Below are 19,749 nucleotides of genomic sequence, written 5' to 3' on the forward strand. Positions count from 1 at the left end.
TAGCAGACTTAAAGGAATAGTTCAATGTTTTGGGAATATGTAAATTATCTTTCTGGTCAAGATTTACATGAAAAAGCTGATGACACTCTCATGTCTGTTGTGTAATTATGTAGCTGGGGTAAGCAGGTTAGCCAGATTGGAGAGACAGGAAGAGAGGGAAACAGTAACTGTAGCTAAAAAAAATTAAAAAATTAACAAAATCCAACCTACACGTTTACAGCTCTCCTTTAACGTTTTATCTTTTTATAACATATGTAAAAATGTCATGTGTAAAATTGTGTAAAATTACTGTTACTATTATTAAATTAAAAAAAAAATAGAAAAATGAATTGATACTATTTTGTTTGTCAGTACTAAAAACTGAGGTACATTCTGTGGCTCTGGCTTTTCACATGCCAGGATTTGCTGGTTTCAACTGTTTTATGTGAAATTAAATTAAATATGTTTAGTGCAGATGGATCCTCCCACTTGATTCTTAAGGAGAAAAGGTAAAAGTGTATTTGACAATATATTGAACTCCTTTACATTTGTATTTAGAACTAGAATTGGGTCTGCGGTAAGAAGTTGCAGGTGGCTTGGATGCAGCCCTTTTTTTTCTCGGTGAACCTTGGGCCTAGAGTCGCTGCACTGACTGGGAGGAGGACCTGAGGGTAAAAACTGTCAAGGACATTCAGGTGTTGTAGACAGTATGAAGGAGGGCCCAGCAGTTGAGGCTATGGGTGCTGCCAGAATCTAGAGCTCTGTCCTGGGGGGAGGAGTGGGAGATGGAGGTGAGTGAGTGGTATGTCCCAGGAATAATGTGCTATTTAACAAAAGTGGTACTTGGAACCAGGCGCACCCCTCCTGGGCCCCATTAACGTTTTCCCTCAAGAGGCCCCAAGCCACCACAGCAGGTGCAGAGCCCCTCCTGGAAGAATGGAGGCTCCTCAGGGTAGCAGATTAGGTGTGTGTCTGTGTGTGTTTGTGTAATATCTTTTCACTTTCATCTACCAGGTTCTTTGTCTTATTTCCAACTCAGCCTGAATATCCATGTTTTATTAAAATGCAATTTAGCAAAACACTAAAAATGATACCCAGCCACACCACTGAGGAAAAACAACTGAAATTGCTTTTGAATTCAACACAAAAATCACACTGTGATGATAAAAAGTCTGAATTCTTGGCTGAGTTGTTATTTGTGAGGATGTGTAAAACCAAGGTTTATTTCGTGGGTAGCTTTAGCGTCACTCAGCAGATGTTTTGTTCATTTACTTGGTTAGTGAAGGCCAGCCAGATAGTCCATGATTAATTACAAATACAACAGGGCTACATTTTGGCAAAAAAAACCCTTCAAGGTTTTCAGCAACATGATATGTTGTCAGTGTAGCCGCTAAGAAAATGCAACCCAAACAATGGATGTTATGACTCCTTTAAAAGTGTTCTTTCTTTCTCAAAATGTTACAGTTCTAATTTAACACATTGTGTTCAGTTATAGTTTCAGCTTTTATAGTCTGTGTGTGTGTGTGTGTGTGTGTGTGTGTGTGTGTGTGTGTGTGTGTGTGTGTGTGTGTGTGTGTGTGTGTGTGTGTGTGTGTGTGTGTGTGTGTGTGTGTTAATGCTGCTGACACATGTTAAAAAGTAGAGTGGGCAGTCATTTCTCATACCCATCATATTCCGTCAGTAGGTCTGTACTGATGCTGCTTGTTCAGTTGTCAGACTGACACCAAATCTTTGTGCCTTTATCAATTCATTTCTTTTTTGTGGATTGTTTAATGGCCAAATGTCTCAGAAGGGAAGAAGAGGAGAAGCTATTGCAGTGTAAAGTGTTTGTGGAAGAACTTGGGAGCTACTTGGAAACCAGAGTGACAAAATTTGACAGTAAACATGTACCACGTTATAGCTGCCAAATGCTTTGTGTAAAATCAAATAAAAATAAAATGGTAAAAAGAACTGAATGAACAATACATATATTGATAACAGCCTCGAAACATAACAAAGGGTTTGTATATACATTTATATGTAGAAAAACTATAAATCCCCAGAGTGGACCTCGTTTGTAGGATATAACTTTTATGTCATTTTATGCTTTTACATCAAAGAATTTGAGTGCAAAATATGGTACTTTTACTCCACTACATCTAAGCAAAACTGTACTTTTTCCATATAAATCATATGATTAGCTCTTAAAATATGATTTATTGTTGCAGATTAAACTACCAGCTGAAATAGACTTGTTAAAATATTTCAACTAAAGGAAAATGTAAAAATTCTCAAGCAATTACAATTAGCTGATGACATTTACTCTAAGTATTTTCACTGAAAAACAGTGTTTAAAAAATGTTCTGCAACTCCTGCTAATTTTCTGTCCTCGCTCTACTGTCCCTGTTCAGCTGGACAGCTGTCTTTAGCTGCTTAAATCCAGTAGCATGTGTGGATGCTTTGTAGTGTCTTTTGTTTTTAGTTTTCTGTGCAGCCTCATGGAAAATGATAACCAGAAAATGTCACACTGATCTAAGCTGCTGCTGCTGATGTTACTGATATTTCAACGCTCCAACCTCGTCTCCTTAACATATCTGTTTTTTTTTTGCCAGAATTGATCTCAGTATTTGCCAGTTTTATATGCTCCCCTCACCCTACACACCTTCACTGTGTGTTTTTCCCCCTAATTGCAGCCCTACAATAAGAGAAATGTTACAGCTAAATAAAACATCACAAGAGTGGAGAAAGGCCTTGACCTGCAGCCATAATGCTTAAGCTTGGTGTTTGGAGCATTTTCTATTTACCAGCTCAGAGATTCCTTTTTTATGTCAAAATATTCTCTCTGACTACTACATTTAATGAGATAATTAAATTGTATTGTAGAATTGTTTTTGATATATTGCAAATAAGAAGACAAACTCCACTGATGTGCTTCAGCATTGGATCAAAATTTTGATTAAAACTATTAAACAGAGAAAACTACTGCAGAGAAAAACATGCAGATCAGGGATGGTCCAATACACCAACAATAGCTGAGTAACTGCAAACACAGAGCACCCATACAGAGAGAGTCAGAATTAAACAGATCAGAGAGGCCAAAGGTTTATACATGACATATATAAATGAATGTCAATGTTTGTCATTTCCTGGATTTCTGCATAAGTTGATAATGAAATGTGATCTGCTTCTCACCAAACACAATACTTCTAAGCTTATAAAACACATTAAGTCATGATTTTTTTATGCCTTTATTAATCACACCTATAAATCATACAAAGTGATGGTGAAAAAAGTTACAGCAACACTAGACTTGTGATGTCACTAAACTGGAGTCAGGTGTTGACAAACCGGAGTCCAATCAATGCAATGAGAATGGTGGGGTGGTTTACAGCTACACTGATTTATAAAACCACTGAAGCAGTGTCAGTGTGCTATTTACATCAGCTGATGTGAGCTATGACTCATATTAAAATAGATCTCAGAAAACCTAAGATCAAGAATTGTTGATTTGAATGTAGCTGGAAATAATTACATAGTAATGTGAAAGACTTCAGCTGTTCATCATTCAGCTAGACATATTATCTATAAATGGAGAACACTTGTTAGTATGTGTCTACTCTCCTTAGAAATGGGCACCCAGACAAGAGCACAACACAAAATGCTTAGTGAGATAAAAAAAGAAACCTAGAGTAAAAGCTAAAGACGGGGATGAAGGATTCATTGGAGTTGGTTGACATACGTGTTCTTGAGTCAAGTATATGCAAATCCTCGAACAGGCATGGTGTCCGTGGCAGTACACCGCAGAGAAAGCCATGCTCTCCAAAAACAACACTACAAAAACCACCCTGACAGTCAACATTACTATTGGGAAAAGGACTTGTGTACAGGTAGAACAAAGGTAGAACTGTTCGGGAAGAACACACTGCCCTGTATGGCATAAAAAGAGAACAGCAAAAACCATCATACCGACGCTGAAGTATTCCACGGTTTCATCAAGGCATTCTTGATAAAACATTATCTGCTGGGGCTACACAGCATGCAGGAGTGTGTATACTTCCATGATGGTTCCTTCTCTTCTTTTGTTGCTCGTCTGGTTTATGCTGCCTTAGGAATTAAGCACCTCCTGACTTGGGGCCATCTTCTAAATGTATTCATTGATCTTGGTTGTTTCATCATGGATAGTGGCTCTGACACTCACCAGTCCTTAGTGTTCAGTTTCAGGATGGTGGATTAGAAGTTAAAACCTCACTGTATTAAAAAGAGCTTCATTGTCTGGATGTCAGTGGCCACTATCTCTACTTTTGTCAATCTTAATATGCCACCTTATTAACCACTTGTGGTGATGATCTGGGTAAGGGGGTTCAGCCCTGTGCAAAATAGCAGACGGGACAGTGCATCTCCTTGGTAAATGCTGCACTTGATGTTGACTTGAAATTAGGTTGAAGTTGTCCTATGGGGTTTTTTCCCACTGAGGTCTTGATAAAGGCTCTAAGAGTCCCATATTCTGTGTCTTTTAGACAGTACTTTAAGATTATCATCTGTTGAAGTTAAATACCCTCATTGAACAGTCTGTATCCCGATATTTATAACATAGTACCAAATTATTGTATGTCCATGTTTCATAGGAAATCCATTAAAATTGTGAAAGAAACCAACTTTTCTGTTTTGTGACAAAGAAGTACAATTACTACTTAAGTACAAAAATTTATACATTTAATCCGTACATGGACATGTCCCACTAATGACGTTACAACATGTTCCTTATAATCACCTGTGTAATCTTAGCATGCATGCTTGGTGGCACTGGTTATTTTTGCACACGCTCTTAAATATTTGTGTCCTAATTTGGGCTATTTTTCTCTCGTGTTTTCAAACAGAGGTTATTTTTAGTGACTGGACTCACAGCTGGCCTCTTTCAGGCAGGCAATCATCACGCAGACAAACACTTGCTCTCTGTCAAGTAAATGACATTACATTTCAATAATGCCAGTTTGCATAGTCTAAAGCCACAGTTTGTTTGTTCACTCCCAGACCTCTTGTTGAACTTTCACACTCATCCTACTTTGCTGGTCCCCAACCTCCCTCTCCCTCTCCTTGTGAGAACATAAACAAACACTGTTTATGTTACTGTCATTCTGGGAAGTTTCAAGACACAGCACAGCCACCTACCCCACCTAACGTAATTCCTTCCATTCTAAGATTGCAGGGCACTGGCCCTGGGGTCACAGTGCAGCGGCATGGTCAGTCACCTCTGAGTCACAGGATGTTGAAGTTACATGGGTCAAGGGCTGTTGCTGGAAATAGAACTTAGGAAGACCAAATAGTTAAAGGGTCCTCCAGGACAGAAAAGAACAGGCCACACACACACACACACACACACACACACACACACACACACACTCAAACCTCTCTGTCAAACAACTGACAAGGGCTCGGGGCCAGAACTAAGGCTTCATTCTTCAGGGTCAGTAACAATAGTAAAAAAATCAAGGCGGAAGAGGAAACTAATCAAGGACTTTGGCAGGTTGTTTAGCCACCATGTTACTTCTAATTTTGTTTGGGAGAGATGGTTCACGGGAGGAAATAGATTTGCATATGTTGGGCCAGGTTACTGTCAAGAGTAGCAGTTAGTTTCTTGCTTCCCTGTAATTGACAATGTCACAAATGCAGAATTTTGTCTTTGATCCTCTCAGTAGAAGTAGTTCTCACCTTGGATGTGGTGTTTGCTACATCAAGGATGGGTGGTGTGTGGCCAGCTCTGTTTCCTCTGTAAACACCAATACAATGCTGCTGCATTTATCCCACAGCCATGCCTTGGTCTCAGGAAGCAATTAACTGTTTCCCCTTTCTCTTATTTGGTCTCAGTCAATCTGTCTGCCAGGCTGTTCTGCACTTTGACCTGTATAAGCTTCTCAGGTTTATTTTTGTAAATACATTATAACAGAAAACATCTTCGTTATTTAACTTATTCCTCTTTAGAGATACATCTCCGAAACATTCATGTTGAAATTTCATGAGATGCTAATGTTATTCCACATACTTTAAACTATTTCCTGCTCAGGTTCGAGGTGAAGAAAATAGCTATTAGTAGCTATTAAATTGCTGTTGCATGGTTAATGCACAATATGTGTCCAATAAATGTTTTCAACTTTGTCAGTGAAGTTTGGTTGTTTATAGGAGAAATTGCCTCCACACAGTTATTGGTCTGAAAGCAGAGATGAATTGTGGAAATGGAAGATAAACTGAAAAATATCCAGAGCAGGAACTAGAAAAGGATTTTCCATATGGAACAACATTTAATATGGAACAACAATCCACATGTTTACATGTATGTAACTGGCATCCAAGGTGTATTGAAAATCTGTCACCACGTCATTTAAACCATCATAGCACAGGTGTCATTAAAATTATGGGAATTTTCATCCCCACTGTAACTGACACATTTCATAGAATCACATGACTACATGTACAGCAAACTTTATTTATCTAATTGTTAACAAAATTCTATAAATGACACAAAAGACTCTGGGGAAACAGGAACAAAACTGTTAAACTAGTTCCCAAACCATACTCAAAACAGTATTTTGCTTTTATTTGAGGAAAGGCCACTTCCTCCTGTGGCGTTTGCTATGCTCATCATTGTTGGTTTGTCCTGTTGTTGTTTGCTTGTGGGTGCTACTCTATCTATTTTCTCCATGTTTCTATAAACTGAACTGTTCTTTGCATGTTCCTTGACCTTTGCACACATATGTCTGCATTTACATGTGGAATGAAGCAACAAAACAACAGCTTCCCTATATTCCCAGTGTGAGAGGAAGTGTGACAGCTATACTTTGATGCTGCACAGCACACACACTATCTTCACAAAGACAACATACATTCTCCCCTGAGCTTCATGGGGCCCTTTGACATTGCTCTGACCTTTGTTGTCCAATGTACAGTATTTACTGTTCCTCTCTTTGGAAGAGTTGTACTTGCTGCCACTCTGACAACATGCGCTATCATTGAGACATCCTCTTAGGAGGGGGATTCAGGCTTAAGTTCACAGTGCTGCAAACTCCTTCCTGAGGTCCTTGCCAATGTGAAAAACAAATCATTTTGCACATAGCCTCATGACCCTTGCAACAGGCCATCAGTGTGAGAAAGGGAACAACATAGAAGGGAGGACAGGTGCAAAGGAAGAGGAAAAACAGAAAAAATGTGGAGGAAAGGGGAGCAAACATGTGGCAAAGACAAAAGGATGAAAAGAAAAGAAAAACAAAGGAAGATTAAAATGGGGAAGGTGGTGTTAGGTTTTTATCAGTGAAAATTTGCAAACGGAAAGAGAGGAGTAGGCAGCAGAGGTGACTGTGACAATCTAATCTGTAAATAGATAAGTGTGTGTCCACGTGGAAAAAACAGGGCTCTCTGTGATGTGTGTGTGACCAGGGGTTAAGTGTTTTACACACAGACCAGAGGTGAACACACAACAGTAGGGAGTAGCAGGGTGGAGGCTGGCTCCTATATTGGTCAGAACATTGTGACAGAGATAAACATGTCTTAGAGAGGAAACCTTTCCTTTCAAAAAAAACTGTTGTATATCTTTAAAAAAAATATGCCTGCTAAATCTCAAGGAAACTAAACAAAAGAAAAACCAAACTCAGAATTTTATTTTAAACGCACATATGTATAATAATCTAACTACTTGATTCTACTGAAAGTAGTAACCTACTCATTATACAAGCAGAGGCTCCCTGTCTTATGTTACTGGATTATTATCTCTGATGCAACCTGTGTATGTGGGATTTTCTCTCAGTTTTGTACTTTTTAAAAAACTATTTTATTATGTTTTACTATTTATGCACCATTGACTTGTTAAATCCACAACAGTGCGTCATGGAGTCAAAGTATGTATGATGAAGAAGGGAATACTTGAAAAGTACATGCTTGTAAAACGCTCAGCTAAAATGACTTTCCAGACATGTTTTTCTGCCCAAGCATAATATAACCACTGGATTACATCTATATGGTTCAACATGAAAATAAATCAGTGCATCTTAAGCCTTAAAGAGAATAAATGAAGGAGAATGGGAAATGCAGATACTTTAAATATCTTCAAACATGTGCATGCATGACTGCGACTCAGGGAGCAGTAAGCTGTATATAGTGAGAGACTCCTCGTCTGAAAGGCTGACTGACGTACAGTATTTACTCTGTGATCTGTAAATCCCCAGTAATGCATGGTAAACTGCTTTATGGTGCACTCCTGATTGCAGTTTCATTAGGGATTGATCAGACAGTAAACCTGACGACCTGAAAAGCAACTGTTATCACCGTGGATTATCTGTGTGAACTGTGTGTGGGAGATTTCTGGGGTGACTAAACACGTCATAATAGACACATAATCACAGTGTGAAGCCCACCTCTGTGTTCCTTACAAAAGCTTAAATTTTCCTCATGAATGACATCTGCTGTCATAGTCAGTAGCTCTCCTAATCTTTCTCCTTGGTCCTATTTTAGACAGGGATCGATCTGTTCATCCTCCACCTCACCTGGATCATCAAGGACCAGTTCAACCCAATCACTGTACTGCATTTACAAACTGATTGGAAATTAGAATATAAAGAAATGTAATGAATCCTAAAGGAAATAAATTCCCCTAAGATGCTCACTAAACATTGTGAAATAAATAAATACAATATAAACATTTGTAAGAACACAAAGAAACAAACTTAGTCACAAAAAAACTGAGAAGGCAGGACGCACGTAATAAAAATTAAACAAAAATGCGAAACAACTTAAATAAAAGACTAAATATAAGTGAACATGTGTAGTTTTCATCATTATCGTTTAATGTTTTTGGTTATTTGCAAGCCTGATTTTGATAACGAAATGGTTACTTTTGAAATTTTTTCTGCAGTTCGTCATGTGGAATGGTCGTTAATCTCTCGCTTAAATGACAATAGTGATTGTAGGATTAAGCAACAACATGGAAATCAGAGAATGAAAGGGAGCTTGTTGTATGTTTGCCTCACTTGCAGCTACAAGGCCTAAAGTCCACAACAGCAAGTGCTAAAAGTGTAAATCTCCAACACGGGAAGATGTTTGAAGAGGATAATCCATGAACATTTTGTCTGTTTTATCTTATGACCCTTTCCTTGGTGGACATCTCAGTCTATCTCACATATATCTATGCAGATGCTAACATGCACACACACACGTACACACAAAGGCTGAACAGAGGCTCTTGCTTCCTGGCTCCCCTGGCAGCTAATTACCGAGCCTTCGACAATAACAAAGGAAAGAGAGTCTCTCCATTCAAACCTATTAATCCCTCAATTTACAGGCTGCAGAGGAGGCAACTGCAGAGAGACTGAGCTAGACTTTGTTTTGCCCTTTGCATGTGTGCTAGGGAGAGGCACTGATGTAATGTGTGTTGGATGTTGCAGGTGCTAATGTTCTGAGGAGAATATGCAAATATGTGCATTTATAATTACATGTATGCGTGTGTATTGATTAACAACTACACTGATGAATGCTTCTTCTTTTCAAAGGCTTGTTATATACATATCACCTGAGAGCTCTTTGGTTGATGAAGCTGATGCCTGATCAAGCTATTAGCTGAATTCGGTAAGACGACTGAGATTTATCTGCTCAGGGCTGAAATTTTAGATATTAAAAGATGAGTTATAGGATTGTATTAAAGCAACTGCCTTAGCAGGGCTTCTCTAAGTTCTTTGGCTCTAGTTAAAAATGTGATGTTTCAATGACGGTGGTGTACAGTCTGCTCTGGATCTTCAACGGACTGAACTAAACAGATCTGGGAAATTGTAAAAAGATACATTTCAGAGAATATTACTCTATGTATTGGTTTCAGCAGATAACCTCCATTAAAGCATTAAATTGGAAACAGCACAGATAAGTTATTCATTGACCCTTTGTGACATGTTTGAAAGCATGTGTATCCCTCATATTCCTCTGTTATTATTCAAGTTAGTTCCCTCCTGTTTTTCATTATGGGATTGATCAAATTGAATAGCACAGTTTCTAAATTAGAGGATTAGATCATCACAAACTCAAATCTTATTGTCTATCATCCCTGCTTTGGCATGTTTTAGGACTTTAGTGAGAATATACTGTACTGTACGGAAAATTAGTCGTGTCAAAGAGAACAAATGGGACACAGAACAGGATGGAAAATCTCTTTTAATTGCAGACGTTATTTAATTGTTTTAATTGCCTTCATTATTTTAAACCAACAAATTTCTAGAAACACACAACCTTATGTATCTGTTGGCAGACTTGATAGCCCAGAGTTGCCTATTTCCTTTTGTCCCCTTGTTGTTTGGAGTCAGTAAACTGGCTGGAGTCTTTCATTGTGCCACTTACTGAAATGAAGCTGTAGTACAACAGAGTGTAAGCAAAGTGTTGTAGTGCTGCACAAGTGCTGCATGTGTAGATTCAATTAACAGCACTCTAGTTAGGTTAGTGGGATAAAAAGCCGTTCACTCTACTTCCTCTAATCCCATTGATAAAGGAACAAAGTTGGTGTTATGTGCAGTACCTGAATTGTAAGAGAAGAGAACAGAAGAAAAGAGAAGAGAGGCGAAGCCACATGTGTGCCCCCAGTTGGCGTCAGACAGCGTGGCTACCACAAAGAGATCTGTTTTGACTAGATTCCACAACCCTTAGTCCTTCAGACCTGTGACATTTAATCTTACTAAGACCTCATTTACTCTGTTCACTGGGTAACAACATTCCTCAGATTAACAACAAGCCTGCTTCACAAGCATGTAGCAAAGTAGAGAAGCGTGTGCCCATTTAAGCAAATGTTTTACTGTGTTCTTATCAACTCTATTCTCTTTCAGGTATTGTTTGCAGTTATGTTTCATCTATAGGACAGGTTTCGTAATAGGGATATTTGCTATTCAAATCTGGGGTGACATTGTGTACCTACCTCACTGCAGATGAGTATTTTACTTCCTAGCTGCAGGGCCAGGGGAGTATGTAATGTTTCATCTGCTCTGTGCTTTGTTTTGCCCAGAACGTAATCAGGTAAATCTGGGGAAAATGTACATTATAAAATAGTTATATTGTATTATTGTTTATAGATATCACTGTTATGCATGCTTATCTTGCATGCATGAATTAAGTTAGGACAATTAATAGCATGGTCTTCTCAAACAGTTTGGGTTTGCTTTAAGATGCTCAGATAAGATCAGATATGTTGCTACCTATTTTACAGATAAAAAAAATTATTGACATGTTTTCTTTTAACATTTCCTAATGCTACATCTTTTAGATCTTGTAGGTAGCATGCTATGCTGAAATACACGAGGGATTTGCTTATGTTTCTTTTAACTCTCATGGACAACACAGACAAAGAATTCATAATAGTTACGTGATAAAATAAGTAACAGATACACAATAAATATACCAAACCTAATAAGTAGAGGACTGCTTCGATTCCATTGTTCTTTTTTTCCACAATCTATATTTATGAATACACAATGAAAAAGTAAAAATTTACATTGATTGAAAAGATCACTGTAGGGAGTGACAATTAGATATTTAGATTTAGGTATTTTCCCCTGTTTAAATGGATATCATTTCACACCATTTATCGATATAGGAAAGATTTATTTGTGGGACGTAGTTTATTAAAAATGTAACTGCAATTTTCCAGTTTGTCTAAAGTGGTGTTGGGTGTTGACCTCCTCCCTGACAAAGAGCCCCGGTGCTTTGACATCGACGGCAGCGCTGCTGCAGCTCAGACAGCCCGCATCCAGAGCGCGGAGGCTGCTGCGCGTCGATCCGCTCCGGGTTTTCCCGCAGACCACGTGCGGCCCAGCTGAGGTGACTGGCAGGACTTGTTTACTGGTGGAGAGACTCGCAGAAAGGGAGACGGAAAGAGGGGGAACCTGAGGGAGAGCAATCGGTAAATGGAATGGGAATCCAAGTTTTCACACTTGACCCTTATTTCTAAGTCTTTTTATGTTTGTTTACCTCCTCCTTTTTTGGGCCATCGGACAGAGGATGCTGACTTTTTGTGTGTTGTTTTGAATTTTTAACTCTATCGCCGACACTGAAACCTCGTTTGTTTTGGATTAGCTAGCTAACGTTAGCTGTTTTCCCCGTGAGCTAACGTTAATCTGAGGAAAAGAAACGGGCGGCGTGGTACGGACTTTTTCTCACTGAACGGCAACGTGCACCCTGACGGAGACGGCGTTTTTGTCTCATTTTCCTGCACAGTAGACAGCAAAGAAGTAAGATCTCCTCTCAAGTTCTCCTTATTTGTTTTCCCTTCTCCAATTTTTTTCGTTTTATTTGCGGTTGTTCGTTCGTGGTCAGCCGGGGTGAGGGAGTTCAGAGGAAGGTCGTAGTAGGGAAAGCCGTATTGGCGCACGTTTTTCCTGCACGTAGCTGCTCGGAGGAGTTTCCTGGGATGTGCTCCCATATGTTTTAAAAGAGGCGAGTTTCTGAGAAGATACTGGCGAAAGAGGGCAATTCGAAGACCTGTGGACATCAAGAGCAGCGAGCGAGGAAGCGAGAGAGAGAGCAAACCCTGTCAGCCTGGGCTTGTTTGTGTATTATACCAGACCCACTGTTTCAATCCACGTCTGTAGCAGAAGACTAGAGAGGAAGTTTTTTTTATTTTTTTAAGCTGTGCACAAGAAACACGTCTAAATAGTTTTGAAGTGGGTCTTCCCCTCGCTGGAGCAGTGCATTACAGAGAAATGAGCCCAGGGCCAGTGGACCTCCTTCAGGGATCTCCAAACTAGCTCTCTGATGTGGGAAATTAATAACAACACTAATATTTCTCCCTTGATTCATCGAAGCACCAAAATTAGACAGATGAACGTGCTCCTTCGCCTTCACTTATGGAAAATGAAGATTTTTGCTCGCACGTGTGTTACCAGAACCCAAGATCACGTTATTTAGTGGTCTGCAGCATAAGGGGAGCCACCTCCAATCACTTGGCTATATTGGAGCTTAGGGTTTAAGCATTTATTACCTTTGATATCCCGGCTTTTTTTAGAAATACAACTATCTCCCTTAACATTGGAGTTTTTCTTTTTTTTTCTTTTTTGAGAAGCTTCAAGAGCAGGTCACAACTTATCCTCAAGTCACAATGAAGCAGTGGACGCTAAAGCTGCGTGCACAAATTGTGCTTTTGATCATTGGCACCTGCATCATATGCCAGTGTGGACTAATAAACGGAGAAAGTAAGTAATTATTTATAAAATAAATCTTTTCAAGCAGTGTCGTTGTGTGGCACACATTATTATTCCGCTTACATTTTACTGTTTACAGCTGCACGTAATGTCAACTTATATACTGTTAATATAAACAAAGGTATATGGTTTACACATGTCACTTTAGATAAATAAAAGCATACACTAGAAATAAATGTAAATTTTGAGTTTGTGTAAGATCATCGCAACCCTTGGAGAATAAACTAAAAATAAATTAATCATAGTAAACTCACAGTTAGAAGTAACAAGACCGATTTAAGTGTTTGTGGTACAACTGAAAAGGGTTTAAGTTACATATATTGGTGATATGAAATGGGAAATACTATGATTATCCTGCTGTATGTACTAGTGAAGATTGTATTTTTGTCACGATACTCTCGCGTTGATTTATGGCGCATGCGTGAAGTTTCACAGAGCGTCTAATTAAGGAACCAATAATTCCATTTGTTGAGTATGCATGGCAAACGTGCTAACTATTGACCCCCCCCCCCCCCCATACAGTTATCAGGACGTGGTGTCTCTTAAAGGTTCACATTTTAGGGGCCCGTGTTGGATGCTTCAGCCCCAGGGCCAGATTAGCAGCTGTAACTGGTCGAAGGTTGTCTGCTGCAGCGAGTCTAAACTGGGAGTAGCAGGATTGGACCTGTGTGCACAGCTAGGCCTCTCATGGCGACAGACACACGCCATCGCCAACAACAACAATAGACCCCCCCCCCCCCCCCACCCACGCACGCACACGCGGCGCTGCTGCGGCCTGAATGTAAACAAATTAGCCGCCGACGCTAAGAAGTCTCTTTTTAGATAGTGGATTAGGCCATGTTGCTCTTTAGCTGCAGATCGGACTAAAGTACTGGCTTCTTTTTGTAGATGGATATCTAATATGTGTGGTGTTTTTATGAATGAATTAGGGTTGGGATTATAATAGTACAACAACGTATTATCTAAACAATGATGCAATGCCATACACACGCGCCCGCACAGAGCTGTAGATAATCATCCTGGTGTAAATTGCCTAGTCTCAATAATATCAGCGGAGTGATAATTTGCAAAAGGGAATTCAGTCTTCAATTGGTGCAATTATTGTTGACCACTGCTGCATTAAAAACAATGTGTACGAAAACCCACCTGTGAAGTTTATTCATCTTTCCATTTGTAGAAAGTTTTAAAGATCTGTGAGATACACTTGATCTTAAATTTAAAATTGGGACACATCATATTTAGCCAAGTTGGAGATATACACCGACTGGACTTAAATTGACATACATGTTGCACGGATAAATCTAACTATTTATTTCAAGATAAAGCTATTATTTATCATTAATCTTATTATATTTTTTGAAAACAGGTAACAAACCAGGCAACGTGGTAACTTACTTGTATAGCATTATGTTAAATTCAATAAATTATTGACTCAATGAAAAGCAGCTTCACACAACACAGTGGCTGTTCTGAAAATTATTCATGGACATTTTATGTGTTCATCAGTAGTTTAACCTTTGGCCTATATGTGCACTTTTTAAACTTGTGTTGAGTGTTTTAGATGATGTGTTGCACAAGGCCACAGGGCAGCTTAGCATATTGACTAGTTCTAAACAAAGGTAGTTAGGCAACAAATCACCTTAATGAATTCTTAACTATAATAGTGCTTGCTGTTACTGTTACATATCTATACTTTAGTAATAATATGGCTCTTCAAATTTAATTTGCAGTACTTTAAATGGTGCAGTTACAAGGTTCAAAGCAAACATTGTTGATTCTTCGCACAGGTCATGTATGCAGACAAAACAGAGGCCCTAAAAAAGGGTCTTTTGAGGCAGGGTTGCTATAACCCTCCTTCCTCTTTTTTTTTTTCTTTTTTCTCATTATCCATCAGTCTCTCTCTGTTTCATTGAGTGGGGTACTTGTCATTGGCAGTCTCTGTTTCCTGAATTACTCAACTCTCTGGGAAGGGACCACATTTGAAACTTTCAAGATGTTTACACTTTTCGTGGGGTCGGGGGGGGGGGGGCTTTACAACCGAAATACTTAGAATACTTCATTCAGAATTTATATATATGCTGACATTTTCACCTCAGTCATGAGAACAGAAAAGCATTATTGTTATATTAACCATGCTGCAACTATGATCTGCTGACTGGATATTGGAGAATGTTATAATGTGGTTTTAACAAACTGTTGTTAGTTTATTTTGATTGGTCTATTTGTCATATTTATTAGCAAATAGTTTTCTGATGTAACCACCAAGCTGTCTCCTGCTATAACTCGTGAAAAACAAGTTGTGCAACTGGGGGCCATGCCCCCTTCCATTTTGTCTCAGGCTTGCAAGTACTCTTTTGCAAAGGGGTAGTCTATATGTACAGAATGCAACAAACCTGAGTACACACTGGTCAGTATAAATAAAAGGATTAGGTAATAACCAATCATGTCCATTTAATATGATGATGTTTAGACCAAAGACCAAAAGAATGAAAGCAAATGTTAAAAAAACAAATATTCAACTAATTTACACATCTATAACGCTATCACACAGACTGCACTAAACCATAAAGAAAGCCCCACGTTGATAATCCGAATGAAATGTCATAGGAAGTCTTACTGTTTTTCTTTAGGAAAAACATTTGAATTGTTGTCTTATTCCAACTCTTCTGAGTAACTTGTTTTATAAAAATTGGATGAGTTATGTGCAACTTTGGCTGTAGCCCATTTGGGATACAGGCTCTCTTAACTAAAGTGCATGGTGGCATTTTCCGACAATACTGTGCATGTTCTGGAATGTGTTTGAAGTGGCCCACCATGTAGGTGTGTGTGTGTGTTTGTGTTTGTGTGTACATCTGTGTATTGGTGTACACTAGAGTCTCACTGTGCTGTTTACAGGACCTCGTCACTCAGCTTCTGACCTGCCCACTTCCAAGCAATGTATATTTTTTGTGTATCTGTGTTTAAGTGTCCGTATGTGGTGGCCAGGCATGAGAACAATGTGTACAAGAACAACGGGCTCAAGAGTTGGATGCTTGTTAGCACTAGCTCGTGTGGTTTGAGTGACCTCTTGACCTGCCAAACATCTTATTCATAAAAAGGAGAAATTAAAGTGTTTTGTAATGAAATTAGTAGGTATTAATGTATTGTATGTAATGTAATTAATGTATTAATATATAAATGTTTTGATACATAAAAACCTTTTACTGAAGTCCATGCATACTTGCACATATATTTTAAATATTCAAAACTCTTTGGGAAATCAGTGTAATCCATACATTCATCCATGCTGTCAATAGGTGATCGGCAGGGTCCTTCTACTTTGGAAGCAGCAGCGCTAACCACTCACCCACTGTAAACCACAATAAACAAGTTGTGGACATTCAGCATGAGTTAGCATCAGATTTAAATTCAGATGACTCAGTCCATCTCACCCATCCATGTCCATCTTCCATTATTCTCCGCTCAGCTATTCATGTACATCCTCATAGTGTGCAGGGTTTGAGCCAGAGGAGCTTGTGAGCTGTGAACATAGTGATGTGTTCCAGTAGCTAACAGTTCCTTGAAACCTTGATGAAAAAGCAGTCTTAGACTAGATGAGAAGTAACGTCTTCAAATAGTTTGTTTTGTTCAGCCAACAGTTCACAAATACATTCCCTTTATTGAACCTGACACATTCAGGAAGTTGAACCCATCAAATCATTTTGTTCTTTTTTTGAGTTATACTAGCAGTTGATCAGTCCCTGTTTAGCTTAGAATTTTGTCCCACAGTAATCTTATCGATGGATAATCACATTTGACATAACACATGGAACTTTTATAAATCTTACTTTGAGGGGTAGGAAAAACATGGGAATCACTAAATCAAAGGTGTAAACCCGACTTTTACACTTTCTATGTTTAATATAATGAAATATCGTGTACCTTCCAAAGAAGTCCAAAGTTATTTTCATTTGAAGAGACGATGATTGTTGCCTCAATACAAGCTATTTATCTTGTGGATAAAATAATTATTGCCCACAGCTTAACGCACATTTCTGTGGTATGTTTGGGTAGTCCATGTTCACAGAGCCACCAGACAATGGGGTCTATTGCTGCAATGCTGTACCAAGTGTGTGTGTGTGTATGTGTGTGTGTGTGTGTGTGCATGCACCCACCAGGAAGGCATTGTGTACTGCTAAAGGGAAATGTTTTAAGGTTGTTTTTTTCAACTCTGACTGAGGACAACGTATTATCCACCCCACTCCTTGGTCCTCTTCTTTTTTGTGTCTATACGCCATCCCTGGGTTCTATCATCCGCTCACATGGCCCTCCATCACTGCTATGCTGACGACACACAGCTCTTCGTGTCCTTTCCACCTGATGACTCCCCTGTCTCATCATGCATTTCTGCCTGTATCTCTGACATCTTTGCTTGAATGAGGGAGAGACATTTGTAGCTCAACGTCTCCAAGACCGAAGTTCTTGTCTTCCCAGCCATACCTTGTGCACAACACAACATCAACATTGGATCTACACTATGTCTGCCAGAAATCTGGGGGTCATCATCGACAACCAATTGAGCTTTAAGGAGTCCCTAGAGCATGCAGATTTGCCCTCTACAACATCAGAAAGATCAGACTACCCCCAGAATATACAACCCAACTCATTGTACAGGCCGGGCCATATTTTGTCTTGATTACTGCAACACTTTGTTAATGGGGTTGCCAGTATGCACAATAAAACGCTTGCAGATTATCCAAAATGCAGCAGCAGGCCTAATTTTTAATCAACCAAAAAGGGACTCATGTCACCCTTCTTCAGATCTCACACTGGCTTCATGTAGCTGCCTGCATCAGGTTCAAAGCTCTATCTCTTGTCTACAGGGTGATCAACTCAACAGCTCCTGTTTACCTCAACTCCCTCATTCGGGACCACATTTGTTTGTGTATTTTGATTGTTCCTGGCAGTTATTTCCAAAAACAATATAAATGTATTGGCAGACAGCAGATGTAGTCCTGAACTTCTTAACAGCATTTTTAGAAACATTTGATGGACTTAAAATAAACTTCAGTACTGGATTCATGTTGGATGAATAACTGTGCCCTTCGCATATTTTAATGTTCATATAAAATTACACCAGTTACCCTAAAATGAAATAGAAGCATAAATTGGTGGCCTTGTTTTACTAATTTGTCCTTTTCGTTGACCCTGCAGGACCCTCCATTTCTTAATTTAAAGTACCAATTACTTCCTTTACTACTTACTGACTGTTACTGTTGTTGTTTTCAGTGTATTTCAAAAATTAAAAGAAATTCAGATTGTTCCTCCTGATTCTGTTTAAAAAGATCACTATATGATCCTTTAACCATATGTTCCACCCCTACACTTACTTTAAATTAACTGGTGATACAAAGGTTTCGATGATTAACCATAGTGCTTAAGATTTAACAGACTTGCTTGTCAATGTCTATCTGAAATGCACTGTCTAAGAACACTACAATCGGGTTCATCTTATCCTATGTAGAGTGTACATTAAGTGAGTTAGTCGAATTTATGAACTGGTCTTCACAGATAGACTGGGCTGAACTAATATGGAGCTTAGTTGTGCCCTCCTCTCCAACTCCCATTCCTAGATGGAGAACTGTGACTGTTTATGTAAACTTCTGCTCACTGCAGAGAAATGTGGTTGAGTTGGGAGGGGGTGGAGTGTAGAGATCTCTTGCTCTCACATGCACACAGAGAGCGTCGTTACCCCATGCTGCAACAATCTGATTTGATAGTCCTTCTTGCTGTTTGGATGTGCCCTATTTTAAACTTCAGTGACTTCAGAGTGTAAAATCCACATTTAGCCAGCTCTGTAATGCAGGGATCAGTAAAGGGACCCTTTTCATTCAGAACCAGACACTGGTTGAGACCATGTCCATGTCCCAATGTTAATAAAGTAGAAAGTCCCTCTTTTTGTCTCTTCGTCGATGGGGGTGTGCGGTTTTACTACAGATCTTATTTTTGTGTAGTTTCACTTGTAGCCAAAATACAGCCAAAGTTTGATTGTTTGTCACATGAATTATTTCTTTTTGTAGCTTAGGACAATGTGATCTTTTTTAAGGAATATCAACGTCTACATTTTCAGGCAGTTGAGGCCTTCAGGAACTAAACTCACCATGTCCCAGTGGCAGGTGATGATGCAGGCTGCCACAGTGATGTAGCTTCAGGGACTGGTGACAGTAACATTACCTTATATAACAAATAGCAAGTTAATGGTGTTAGCCATCTTCTATCTAAACCAGGGGTGCCCACACGTTTTTGGCTTGTGAGCTACTTATAAAATGACCAAGTCAAAATGATCTACCTACTAAAATAATGCAAACATATATTTATTTATGCATATATTGAGAATTCTTTATATGATGGTGTAGCTTGCATAACTACATGAACCCATATTGCGCAATACAACTCTGTAAAAATAATTTTCCATTACGTTACTCTGATTACTTGCACTGAATAGAATTAGCCACGGATGCATAGTCCGGACAGTAGCTGCTGATAGCCAGCCTCAAGCTGAGATTTTAGTTCCTTCACCCTTCTTCTCAGTTCACGA

General features: G+C 39.0%; 1 protein-coding gene across 1 annotated transcript in view; it reads left to right on the forward strand.

The window, feature by feature from the left end:
- The first annotated feature begins 11,705 nt into the window (after window positions 1–11,705).
- The window catches only part of insrb (insulin receptor b), an 83,198-nt gene continuing 75,154 nt past the window's right edge, over window positions 11,706–19,749 (forward strand). The window contains exon 1 of the mRNA XM_067512028.1: window positions 11,706–13,163. Within this exon, the coding sequence (XP_067368129.1) occupies window positions 13,070–13,163 (94 nt within the window). The 5' untranslated portion in view covers window positions 11,706–13,069. The remainder of the gene's footprint in view (window positions 13,164–19,749) is intronic.

Source organism: Channa argus, chromosome 8 (assembly GCF_033026475.1).
Source record: "Channa argus isolate prfri chromosome 8, Channa argus male v1.0, whole genome shotgun sequence".
NCBI classification, from domain to species: Eukaryota; Metazoa; Chordata; class Actinopteri; order Anabantiformes; family Channidae; genus Channa; species Channa argus.